General features: G+C 39.9%; 1 protein-coding gene across 1 annotated transcript in view; it reads left to right on the top strand.

The window, feature by feature from the left end:
* LOC119900293 (carboxyl-terminal PDZ ligand of neuronal nitric oxide synthase protein-like) overlaps positions 1-13,488 on the top strand; it is a 180,369-nt gene that overhangs the window by 142,207 nt on the left and 24,674 nt on the right. The window contains exons 9-10 of the mRNA XM_038715101.1: positions 4,410-4,575; positions 8,713-8,889. Coding sequence (XP_038571029.1) covers positions 4,410-4,575; positions 8,713-8,889 — 343 coding nt within the window. The remainder of the gene's footprint in view (positions 1-4,409; positions 4,576-8,712; positions 8,890-13,488) is intronic.

Raw genomic sequence — 13,488 nt, 5'->3', positions numbered from 1 at the left:
TGTTAAAGGTTCGGTGTGTAAGATTTAGTGGCATCTAGTGGTGAGGGACAACATGGAAAACGTAAGCCAAACTGTCACTGTTTCTGCATCACAGTCCATTATAAACCACACATTAGATAAAGTTTATACAAATATTGACAAGGGAAACACATTAATTCTCGCTGTGATGATGTATCCTCGCCAAAACTGCCCGCCAACAATAATATCTTACCCACTGCCAAAAATATAAATAAATAAATACTTTAATAGCGGTGCTGAGAAAGATCTGTCATGACAGCAACAGTTACTCACATAATCACTCCCTCTTTAGTGGTTTTGCCTACAAAATAAAAGCGCGTGAAGCTTGTTTTCTGCAATGCCGTATTTGGAGTTGAACTGAGCTTTTACTTTGAAAAATTCTGAAAGACATTAAAAGAGTTTGTAGCCTGCTTGACACACCTCTGAAAGAGCCGTCAGAGATTGTGATTCCCCAAAATGTCTCTGCCTGGAAATACTGGGGAAATGCAAAAGCGTCCGTAGGTTGGTGGATGCAAATCAAACACCGAAACAAAAACAGTGCAGCACATGCTGTAATGTGAGAAACATTCGCTGCAGAATCCATTTATTGAAGAGAGAGGGGGAAAAAAAGTTGTCCTAAAGTGGAATCGAACTCAACCCTTTAGTTGCGAGTCCTGCGCCGTACTGACTGATCTAACCAAACAACATGTTAATGCAAGTCAATATTATGGATCATATTCTCATCCACCATCTAATGGTTGAAAATATTTCTCTGATGCAAAACTTATTTGCAGACCCCTGCTGTATGTTATTACTAATTCTTCTTCTTCTTCTAACGTACATATTCAACACAGTGATGAGTGTCTGTACTGCCTGAATTCTACCAGAAGTAGAACAAGAAGAACGTAGTGACAAAACGTGCTCTGTAGCGCTGTTTGTCCGTTTTCAGCTACTGTAGCAACATGACGACGCAACGTGGCGACGCCCGCGGTTATGTAGATATAAACGGCTCATTCTAAGGTTATAAAAACATAACGGTTTATTATGTAAGGTCTTTACACACCACTGAAAACATAGTTATGGATCTTATATTGCATTTCTATCAATAGATACTACCTTTAAGTAACAACTACATCTGTCTCACTCTTTCCTTCAGTAACCTTTTGCATATTAGACAGCTTAGTCCTTCTCGACCATGTTCAAACTCATCAGACTATTGACAGCCACACCGTGTCTCGTGTCAGAAAATAATTAGCAAGTGGTCTCTTTCGACGCACTGGGGTTCTGAACCATTCTTGTGATTTGAAACCTTGAGAATTTCTCCTTTGAAATTGTTGAACGCAATTATGTGCTCAGGATGGGAGATAGCTGAATAATATGGGAGGTGGGACCACTAACATTTGATTTGGAGAGTACTTTGAAGTAAAAATAGGGAGTTATTGCTGCTACAAAAGCTGCAGGAGTGCATGTGTGTGTGTGTGTGTTTGGCCACGTGTGCTCTGAGTGAACGGTGTCTTTCTCCCTTCCCTCACTCCCCTTTTACATAAATGATTCAGAGTGTAATAGAAGTTTTATCCTTTCAGTCTTAAATTGAAATGGAGTCTGCTTTAATCTTGCAGACCACAGCAGACTGTGGCATTAAGGTTACATGAGGATCAGAGCAGCCACTGGAGCGCTGCTACTCCTGTCATAAAAATGTAATAGAGGGATTGAAAGCCACAGTAATTACAAAGATCTGGTGTCTGTTCCACATGTTTTTTCAGTACCTCGGACCTCGGAGTGTGTAATTTTACAGTGTTCATAGTGTTAATGACAAAGAAAGATCAAAGTTTAGAAAACCAATTACAACTTGAATTATCAGTTGTTCTGCTGATTATTTTTGTTGTTGACTGTTTTGTTTATAAAAAAAGTTGAAATGCTTTCCACAGTTTTCCAGATTACAAGATTACTTATTTAAATAGCAAATTTGTTTTGTCCAATAGTCAGAATCAAACATATTGAATGACACCTAATAAATAATACACACTTAAAAACAAAGTATTCACAAAAAATTAAAAGTACAATAATTGTAAAACAAATAGATGTTTGAAAAGAAGAAGTCACCAGCTCATACTAAGATGATTAATGACTTGATGATTAATTTCCTTTCAATCAATTTATTGTTTGAGCTCGAGTCAAAATGTATATTTCAATTAACATTTATATAGATGTGTGTAGTCAGCTGGTCTATATCTAACTTTAAACTGCTTCAGCTTAGATGCTGTAGGTGAAACACACGTCCATCTATTGATTATAAAACTTTAGTGTCAGCACCAGCAGCTCTGCTTATGTTCCTCTGTTTGTGACAGAGATGCTCACAAGTCTTTGAGCTAGAGTCCAAGTCAAGTATAATTAAAGTTGTATCACCTGCTGCGTTCAAACAAGGCTGCTTATAAAACTGCTTCTCTATAAGGGATTCTGTAACTCTAACCTGTTTTTCATTTACAGAGCCACAACCATGTAATGTGCAGTGCAATTAATGACAGCTTATTAACTACTGTAAGTCAATACCAACCGCAGGCTCTCAAACCCAGTGTAACGTTTACTAAATAAAACTGTAAGGTTACATGATCACCAATAAACCTGTAGCCTGTTTTTCGCTTACAGAGCACAACCATGTAGCCTAATTTACAATGCCTCTACAGCTAATCACAGCTTATAAACTACTGTAAGTCAATATACCCCCAGACTCTCAAACCAGTAATAACGTAATAAACCTGTAGCCTGTTTGCAGCCACCGTTAATAATTAACTTGATGGCAGCCAGCGGGGCGTAAATGATTACGTTAATCGACCACCACAAAGTTTGGCGAGCAACAAACAAACTCTCATTCATCATTTCATAGCACAGTCGGAGTTAACCTCCCGTAGGTCAAAAGGAAGAAGCAAGCTAACATTAGATGGCCAATGCTGAGCTAAACATGATGACTAACCTCAGGTTACTATCCTATTTTGCGTTCAGCGCTTCTTTGTTTGGGTCTTGTTGTATGAAGTTTTGAAGCCAAAGTTTATGATGAATTGCACATCAGCTGCCGGTGTTTGTTGTCCTCTCACATGTGGCCGCGCGCAGCAGATCCGTAGTAGGTTATAGGTAACGCAGGGAGGGGAGGAACGGCATGCTCATCCGAATGTTTCCTAAAAATAAACATTGCCTACGAGTCCCACACCTCAAGTCAAGTCTGAAGTCACCGTGTGTGCACCGTAAGTTGGACTCGAGTCCGAGTCTCAAATTTGAGTCCCTGTCTCTGGTTTGTGAGGTTTTTTTCTTCACACATCCAGAGGAGTTGTCACTGATTGATCTGCTTCCTTCCAGCTGAAAAGACACTCAGAAGGTTCTCTGTATTTTCTCGACACTGCTGGGGGAGCAGTCTACACAATATACACACACACACAGAGGTACAGACAGTAAAGGTAATGTTGCTATAGACTGAAAGAATAGTAATGTTTATGATAATAATCGTAATGATAATGAATGACTAAACACCTTACAGTTAGATAAGATGTGTTTTGCCTTGAAGACAATCTATGTTTTTCTCCTTGGCAATATTTTACATTATCATGGAAATATGAAAGGATGTGAGGAAGCGAAGATATAAATTGAATATGGGTGGTTTAGTGTCACATGGTGTGATTATTTAGACTCTTATTGCCCTTTTCTCCCTTTTTTCTCCTCAGTTTATTTTGTTCTTATGACTGATCTGTCCTGTTTTTCACTGATTGAATGTCAAGTGGATACTTGTCTAACACACGTCCTTTGGCTTTATTAATGTTAAAGTGAATTTGAGTGTATTAATCTTTTAATGGTGTTAGTGGAGGCCGTCTGTATAAAACACTACGGCACAAATAAAATAGTGTATTTTCGTAAGCATGTAAACTAACTTTTGCTCACAATTCCACAATTCAGGGCTTCATCAGTGTCGTCGTGATTTCAGACATAAAAATGACAAATATGCTACAGAACACCTGGTAATAGTAACTCATAATTTTGACTTATAAATGTCCTAAATATCAATGTACTGCTCACCATAGAGCGCCTTTTGTAATGTTAGTCAAGTATGAAAAACATGAGGTACAGTTTGGAAGCTTAGTGGACAATGAGTAGCTTGTTGTAGTCTCTGGTATTATCTTTACTCAAATATTTGAAGCAAACAGCACTGATTACCCTGATATGACATGATGTTGGAAAGGTCAACAGAGTTTGACCATGGCCGTCAAGTGGAGTGGTGTGTATCTATGTGTTTGGGGAATCCAGATAAGGGCAGTGCTGATTTTATGAACAGTGTCCTGAGAAAAATGTTACTGAGCATCTATCCCTCCCTGTTTTCTCCTCCTATATCTTTCCAACTATCTCTTGGCTCACCTCCTTGTGTGCAGGTCCACCTGTTGAAGGACCAGCTGAGTGCAGAGGCCACGGCTCGGCTGGAGGCCCAGGCTCGAGTCCACCAGCTGCTGCTGCAGAACAAAGACCTGCTGCAGCACATCTCCCTGCTGGTTAAACAGATCCAGGAGCTTGAGACCAAGATGTCTGGACCCAACTCCAGTGAGTAAATCACATACTGTATGCTGGAGTTTTCATATACATGAATGCGCACTTGCTGACATGTTAAAGTACTTGCACAGGCATATAAAGTATGCATAGCTGCATAGAAACAGACACATATGTATGTTTTATATGAAGGGATGTGCATTTTACCATTTGCGTCTGATATCACCCTTTGCTGGCAGCCAGTAGGAGAAATAACACCAGCAACAGGTGTCTGTAAGAGCTGCACAGCCACAACATTACGTCTGGACGCTTTAGCTATTATGCTCTGATTTTGACCCAGAAAGGTAAAGACAGGTTAGCATCCACCACAAACAGTACAAACAACAGCCCATCAATTATTCACTTACAGTAAAATAATATTTTGGTCATGTGCAACACAGGCCTTTGTTCTCTTAAATACTATAAGAGCATCTACCAAGGCCGCAGACAGTCCTTTGAATGTGTTTTATTATAGAAAATGTTTAGAAATTTGTATCCTGCCTTTGGATCAAGTTGTGTATCATAGTAAACCTAATGATAGACAGATCTAGTTCAGTAGTGACCAATGACCAAGCCTATTAATTAGATCTCAGAATATTTAACAAACTCACCTAAAACTACATACTGGTCCCCATGCCTCACCTCTTACCTGATTTCACTGGCTAACAAATGATAAAAAAAAGTAATAGCAGCACATGTCCTCTGTTATCATATACTACATAAACCACATTTCAACTGTAATATAAGATTATTTCAAGTTTATATAAAGACTACTACTACTTAAAGAACTTTAGGTAGTTATCAATACTCCTAAAACACCATTCGCTACTTATTCAAAACATAAAACAGGAAAAGATAAACAAAGGACATGAGACAATGTAACGTGTCAGAAAGACACACTGTAATAGACCTGTCCTTAGTCACCTGCCTAGTTTCCCTGAAACACCAACCTTCCCAATCCTCAGTAAAGGCAAAGACAAAAACTCCCACAGGTACGTACTATGAAAGAAAGGTGGCCTAACTAAACCATAAAAGGGACACTGATGATAAGAAAAAAGAAATAAAAGATGGACATGACGGAGGCATACAGATGGTAATTTAGAGTCTTACGCCACCACCTCGAGGTCAACTCACACTACCGCTGTCAGGTAAAATCCTCGCATGCGGCAGAGCAAACATCCAGCCACACATACACAGCAGTACTATCTACGACAGCCATGTTCAGCTCTGTATGCGCTCATACTGACAGCAGACAGAGTGAGGGTACTGCAGACGTCAGACAGGCTTGTAAATGGAAATTCCTACATTAAACCTTCTGAGCACCAGTGTGAGACCAGATTCTGTTGTCGTATCAGCCGCTCTGTTTATCATGCACCACACACATCCTGCCATTCTTTCGTCCACACCCCCCCTCTGTCCTTTTCATCACTCTCCCCAGATCTTCACATATTGTTAAGCCTGTTCATCAGCTATTCAGACAGACAATCTTCTCTGCACTATCGCAATCCAGCCTGCCCTCCAGTTGTCACCCTGCAAGAAACAATCTTTTATCTTATCAGCATTTCAGAGATTCAGCGGGGAAAGTATTTGCTCATTGTCACCTCTGCATGTTACACATTTTAAATGCACCTAAATTTGCACAAGGTCAGGAAAACCGTTCCATGGACGCACTTAATATGTCATGGATTTTTAACAAATTTACAGCAATATGCCTGTGACTTATCAGACACAGGCACACAACTAACAGTATCAGTTAGGACTGCATTTCATCTGTAGTGTGTCAGAGTGTCCATTTGTGCAGTTTTGTGCATGCTGGCTCACTAGCATGTCTTATTGACACACCTCAATGGAAAGGAACCGTCATTCATGTTATTAGTTACACCTGTCCTTTTCCTGCTACCACAATCAAAAATGTCTCCCGTGAGAAAGGTCTATTTCACAGCATTTTCACAGCATTTAGTAGAATTTTACAGCACAAAACATGGTCTGACTAATAGAGAAGAGGTGGCGATCCCATTCAGGAGGTTTAAGACCAGTTCATTGCTTGATCATTAGAAAGCCTCTAAAAGGAATACTCTGCTGAATATACGTTTTGCGTATCCAAAACTGACTGAAAGGTTTGAAAGTGGCTCTGGAAAGTTTGATGTTTTCTCTATTGCGTAAGCTGTAGATAATTTAGGAGTCACAGGAGTTACAGTGGATAACCGGAGTCATGGCAAAAACGTCACAGAAGCGTCTTAAACCACTCTGCTGATGATCTGTATGTTTAGTATATTACAAACAATTGTCGTTTTACGAATAAATCACTAAAAAACATTGATTTTAGGACCTCTCAGGAAGCAATATCTCAAGACAACATTTGTGTTTCTAGTTGTTTTATGCAATTTTTTCAATTTAGTGGGGTATTTGGTAAATGGATTCCTTTTTTCTTTTATCCAAAGCACACCAATGTCAGTGAGCTAGCAAGGTGCTGGCCTGACCATCAGGAGCTATTTGGGGGTTCAGTGTCTTGCCCAAGGACACTTCAACATGTGGTGCTGGGGATTGAACGACCAACCCTGCAATTAGATGACCCACTCTACCTCCAGAGCCACAGCAGTCTTAGCAGTATTTACTAAGACTAAGGATGTAAATTAGCTCAGCTGCAGTTCATTGATTTACATAAAGCACTGCTAAAACCTTTTGGAGTGGAGCGCACAAGAAAGTGGATTCTGCTGCTAGGGTGCGATCATCCTGCAAAACGAAGACTATATGTGAGGAAATATAGTATGGTCTGATGTTGTCAGCCTCAAAAAAAGATCAGTGATTGAATGACAAATTAACAATAAGTGTGAGAGATTTGTGGTAAAACTTTTTGACTAAATGATCTTCAAACAGATTAAAAAACAGCCTACTTAATAAGTATTACTGGCTGCTTCAATAATGTCGCACTGGACAGGAGCTGTTACGAGCCATTAAAAGTCAGTAAAAACACATATTCAAGCAGGAGGCAACTGCAGGAAAAAGACATCTAAAGTAAAAAAATAAGGTTTTTTAGTCGCTGCTCTTTTGTCTTGTGTTGTGGTGCTGAGTGAAGAGGTCCAGTAAAGTAAGGCTGCATTCAGTTTGGAAAAAAACACACCCCTCTCATTTATTTGAATGGAGCCAGTCCATTGGCGCAGCAGCAGTGCCGATGCAGGGACGCCCAGCAAAAAAATTTAAACTGGCTCAACTTTTGCTGAAATGCTTTGCAAGGTCTTCTGGGAAGTATTAATAATGTTTACCCCGCGATTGCCATGACCTAAAATTGCTGCTGCCGAGATAACTTTCCAGAGTTGTCTGTGAGTATTACCAACTGTCGTGCAGCACTTTTGCGTCTGACATTAAACTGTTACACAAACTGTATTTTATGTCTCACCGATCCCTAAAACAACACTCCCCCACCAACGCAGCCCCCTGTGCTGTTTTAACAAAGGGCTGTGTTCGGTGTGAATCCCCGCTAACTTTCTGTTGCATCTTTTCATTTGTGTTTCTTTCATGCTCCATGTGTGTCGCAAAGCTTTTCCCACACTTCAAATTTCAGATGCACAACAGAGGAAGCAGATTACACTGCAGTAGTCGTATGAGAAGTGTCTTTGGGTATTTTGATTGATGTTACTGATTTTTGAGAACACTACAGTAACTGCTGTGAATCCAAACTGACTACAGCTGCCGCCCTCCATGAAGTAGCGAACTGCAAACTTTCATCTTTCGTGCCTTTTTGGGGTTAGTATTTGATACTGAAAAGGTGGAATATTCCTTTAGTGTATCTTTCTCTGTTTTTGAGCTCCAGTTCTCGTTCTCTGTGCCCATGTAGAAGGAAACAAAACATGTTTCACTGAGCAGCCTGATGATGATGAAGTGCTTTGAAACATGTTTTGTTACCCAATATAAAAACACATTGATTTATTAGTAACTGAGTGATTGATTTTGTTAGAATTTTCAAGGAGCAGTAATCTGATATCTGCCACAATTCACAGATATCTATATCACATACATTATTCTTCTGCCATGATCCAGCAGGAGGGGAGATAGCAAATGAATTTAAATGAAGGCACAGTGGAACTTTTACTGCTCATTCATCACTGTTTTGCTTCCTCCCCCCCCCCTTTCTACCTTACCTCATCTCTCCAGTGGGCTCTCAGGACAGTTTGTTGGAGATCACCTTCCGATCGACAGTAACTTCAGTGATCTGCGACCCTACAACACCTAAACCCGAGATGTCTGCCCTCAACCTGCCCACGCTTGGCAGCACTGACGGGACCAGCAACGCCTTCTCGTCTTCGAATGGGACTCTGGGAAGCCCCCTAGGTAGGGACCAGTGTCTTCTCAAACTGGAGTGTTTCCGTTTCCTGCCGGGGCCTCCGGCTCCTCGCCTCCCCTCGCCTCCCCTGCTGCTCAAGGCTAACAGGCCGGAGAGCAAAGGTCAAGAGGTGTCTGAGGGCACAGCAAAGTTGTTGTCCCGTGACGTGAAGTCTCTGGGCTGCCTGGACTTTGCCAGCTTTCGCGAGTCAGGTATCGCCTCAGAGTACGAGTCAAATACAGATGACAGCGATGACAGGGAGGATGATGATGAGGGGGATGACGATGAGGAGGAGATGGAGATCTTTGGCTGGGGGACGGACGAGGAGACGCTGAGGCTGCTTAATGTTCTCAATAGACAGGGAACTCCTGACTGTCTGGGAGATGAAATAGCGGTGTAATACACTAACCTCCTCCCCTGAACAATCCTGTCAAGATAAAACACAATAGCCTTGACCTGTTTTTGTCCATGCACTTCAGACCACTTTGTAGTGATAACCATGTAGCGAACTAACCACTGTCAGACGTGCACAATTATGTATACAAGGCGTACATCAACATTTTGGTGTAATATAGTTTCATATAAGAGAAAGGGAAACTCAAATACATAAATAAACTAATGCAAAGTCACTGAAGGTGGCAAGAGCTGAGGTAAGGACAACTTCAGTAGCCCTAAACTGGTCAAACTACTTATCACAGTCTTGGTTGGCTACCACAGGGATCCTGAACAAATCATTCAGTTTGGTAAAAAATAGAAATCACCAGAGGCAAGGTAATAGTTGCTATAAGAACTACCCCCTCCCTCCAGCGTGTCTGTTCTTCTAAAAAAATAGCCTATATATTTTTTATTTATTTATTAAATAATTTATTTAGTGTTATTACTATGTTGTATTAAGTATCGAGACTGTCGGACAGTCCTGGATCAGGGCTACAGCTTGAGTTAAAGTGAGCCAAAAATGCATCCCGATCCCTCTAGAGCTCTATGAATGTACTAAGGCACCAGAAAGTCCAAGCCGTCACACTCAGAGAGTCAGTGCATGTATTCAGCTAGGGCAGGGATTCTCAACCAGGGGAGAGCCACGTGTTGAGAATGCCTGAAAAGTAGCTAGCAGGCGAGCAGACAAGTTGAAACAGTGTGGTAGAAGTGATGGTTGACATAGTTAGCTTTAAGTAATGGATAACCAGTTGATGATGGATAAACAAAAAATGTTAGCTTAAAGTAATGGGTAAATGGTGAAATAGCTAAAAGTATTGGATAAATTGTTAAAACGCATTAATAAATAATAAAGTAAGATGTAAGATGGTAATTCGCTAAACACACCGTAAGAATATTATTTATGCCATAAGTATTACTTATTGGTCACACCTGTAATACACGTCTCAGAAGACAACAGTGTGAATCTAATCTTTAATCTATATGCATACTCATGTACACTTATACCTTAAAATTCATCCCTTGTTTCCTTCCTTTATTTTTGCCTCTTTTCTTGACTACATGCACAGACCTCTTATCCATATATCATACACACTCACTTACACCCCCAAAATCTCCTCCCAGCTCTCTGTTGTTGAATTTAAATTTGAGATTTGGGAGCTATCTAACAAAATCAGGGAGTTGACCTTAAAAGTCTTTCCTCAGAAAAAAATTAATAAAATCTAATAGTAAATTAGTCTGACTTTTTCATGAAGATGTCAAGATTTAACATGAAATCAAACCAAAAGCAAAGGTTAGTTCAGGGGTTGGCTCTCAATTCATCAGGGTTGGGAGCGTAGCTGTCAGTCATGCTGGCAGAAACAAGACGACAGGGTTTGGGACTGGAGAGACTGATGAGCTCTTGTCCTTGCTGGAGTGAAAAGTGACTCTTCTGCTGAGCAAAGACGAACACCAGACCCGGGGAGGAACTTTATTACTGTCCCTGGGTTTGGAGAGGGAATGTCCTTTCTTGCTCAGCCCATTATTAATCAAAGACTATTTTTAGATAAAAAAATCTCTGTGTCTGTACTTTATGTACAAACTTTTTTTTCTACGTCATCACCACAGAACTGTTGGACTGCTCCGTCCTTGACTTCTGCAGGCGCCCCTCTTTTTGTCTCCTCACAATTTGTTGACTTGGTAGTCAGAGCATGTTAGCACTCTTCTCACTTGTCCACACATTTTCATATTTTTTAATTTATGTAAAGCTGGGATTAGTTGGACCTCGAGGAACACTGTTTGTTTCCTTTATTCATCCCGTAAACAAAAACTCTTCCCTCGTGCCAGAACAGCAGCTCACAGATGACAGCCAAAAGTGGTCTAGTTTGTTTAAACCCAGCTATGTGTATGGCCTTCAAGCACAATGCAGTATTAAAGTATTCGTTTTGTTTCACAACGAAAGCCACAGAGTTTTCTTTCTACAAACTGTAGCCCCAGTTTATCAAAGCACTCCTGTCAAATCAACAGGGGAACCAGGCCAATGCTCAATGTGCTCACTATCTTTTGCAAAGAGCCTTTGCCTGATAAGATCAAACCAATCTAGTGTCCAGTAAACTAACTCCCAGTTAGCCACTTGCTTTCTGAGGGTGTTTGTATTAAAGGATAACAGATATTCAATCATAGGTTTTATTTGTCTGAAAGTTTGTTTAGAAATTTGTACGAACTTTTCTGAATCAATCTCTGTAAAATGTGTTGGGGCCAGTGGTTCTAGCAAAACACACAGTTTTGACACAAAAAGGCTATTCAATGTTTAGTACCAGATTGATGTCTTCATGGGTCCAAAATTTGGACCTTATCCAAATTGCACTTGTGGAAAACCTCAAAAAGCATGCTTTTCTCCTCATGATGATGATGATGCAGAGATAAATTGTCTCACAGACCTAAGACATGTAGCAATAAACCAGGAACCTACCCTCAGAATACACTGAAGATAATTTCAGCCTGGCTCTGGTCCTGGGTTTGTTTTTGATTTTGGGAACTAGGGATGAAGTGGTCTCTTATCCCAGGCACCCAAACAAGCAGATTTTACTTGTTGATATAGGATTGAATTGAATGTGTGTCCATTCTTAATATGGTGTTTTTACAGAAATGAAATCAGCACTAGGGTGCACTGTCATTACATTTTCCAATTGCAATGTTTTCTTTTCATTTAAATTGAAACTAAACATTTGCCAGAAATTATAAATCACACTTGAGTAACTTTTTCAAGGTATAAAAATAAGAAACAAGCTCACAGCTAAAAGATATTATATAAACCGATGTTTCATCTCTAACAGGGAGCTGTAGAGTATAAAAATGCCATTTAAATCACATTTCAGCAACTGATGCAATCAACGTCAGATAATATGATAATTTAAAATATAATGAAACCGCCCTTGAAAAATATATTCAGACCTGTTGTAATAAATCATCAGTTAAATGCAATTACTTCAATATCAGGCCTAATCACATTTTGATTTGTGTAGAGAGAGGTTACCTGGAGGCCTGGAGACAGGGCCCTGTCTGGAGAGCAGTGAAAGGGATCATTTGGTGTTATCACTACGTTTATTTTATTATGTCCTCCCTCGTGCCCTTGACCCACAAATGACCATTTAAGTAAGAAAGAGAAAGCCAAAGTCCAGTGTCTATATTCACACTGATGACTTGTCACCTCTCCTAAAGTTGAGGAGGTTTGTGCCCATACAGTAAAGAAGCCTTCCAAACAAAACATAGTAAACACAAAGACAAAATGAAGTCAAAGAGAAGTCAACAAGGTGATGGTTGCATTTAACTGTTTCCATTACCTGTCAAATTAAATTTTGTAAAATAAAATAAAATAATAAATAATGCTCAAACCTGAACATACAGCTACACCAATTCACCAAGAATTTACAATATCCACACAGAGCCAAGAAGTTAATTAAGTAACTGATAATACCCAAAAAGTACTGTTCACAGTTGTAATGGATTACTTATGGATCCAAGCTCTTTCGTAATAGACCAGCCTATCAGAATGGAGAATTTTCGGTGGCCAGAGAAATACTGAAGTCTGAGCTGTTTGTGGTCGGAAATGTGTTTAACCGCTTAAAACCAAGTGCATTTACGCAACGTTGCGAGCTTGAGATTGAGGCATTGTTTCTCAACCAAACATATACACTTTTTTTTATTTCCTGAATTATCACCACATTCTCAGGTCACCCCTAACAACAAGTATGATAAAATAACAGGAAAGACAAATAAAAACATTCAAATCCTATCAACATGTGCTGCCAGCTGGTGAAACTCACCATCCTCGCATCACTTTGCCAAAATTGGGTGAACCCAATATTTTCTTTTTTCTTTGACTCCGTATTTAAAGCTTGTTTTTGTGTGAAAACAACACTTCAAAGAGCACAGTTTCTTCTTGGACCTGGGGCACATTGTTCTTCTGTAAAATTTGTGAACACAAATGTTTTTCATTTTGCGTCAACCTTCAGTTTGGACCTTTTGTCCAACTGCAATTAGTCCTAACCCTGAAGTGGTCCTTTGAAAAAGAGTCAAACTCCCCTTACTTTCCAGTATTTTCCTTTCTGTTCCTGCGAAGACGCACAAAGGCACAAGCTCTGTTTTCTCTTTCTGCATCTTACTCTTTTGCATTTCTCTATTCTAAGACTCCT

The sequence above is a fragment of the Micropterus salmoides genome, unplaced genomic scaffold (genome assembly GCF_014851395.1).
Source record: "Micropterus salmoides isolate LMB-PRFRI ecotype aquatic unplaced genomic scaffold, ASM1485139v1 Ms_hic_scaffold_13, whole genome shotgun sequence".
Lineage (NCBI taxonomy): Eukaryota > Metazoa > Chordata > Actinopteri > Centrarchiformes > Centrarchidae > Micropterus > Micropterus salmoides.
This window is presented reverse-complemented; position numbering and strand designations above follow the sequence as displayed.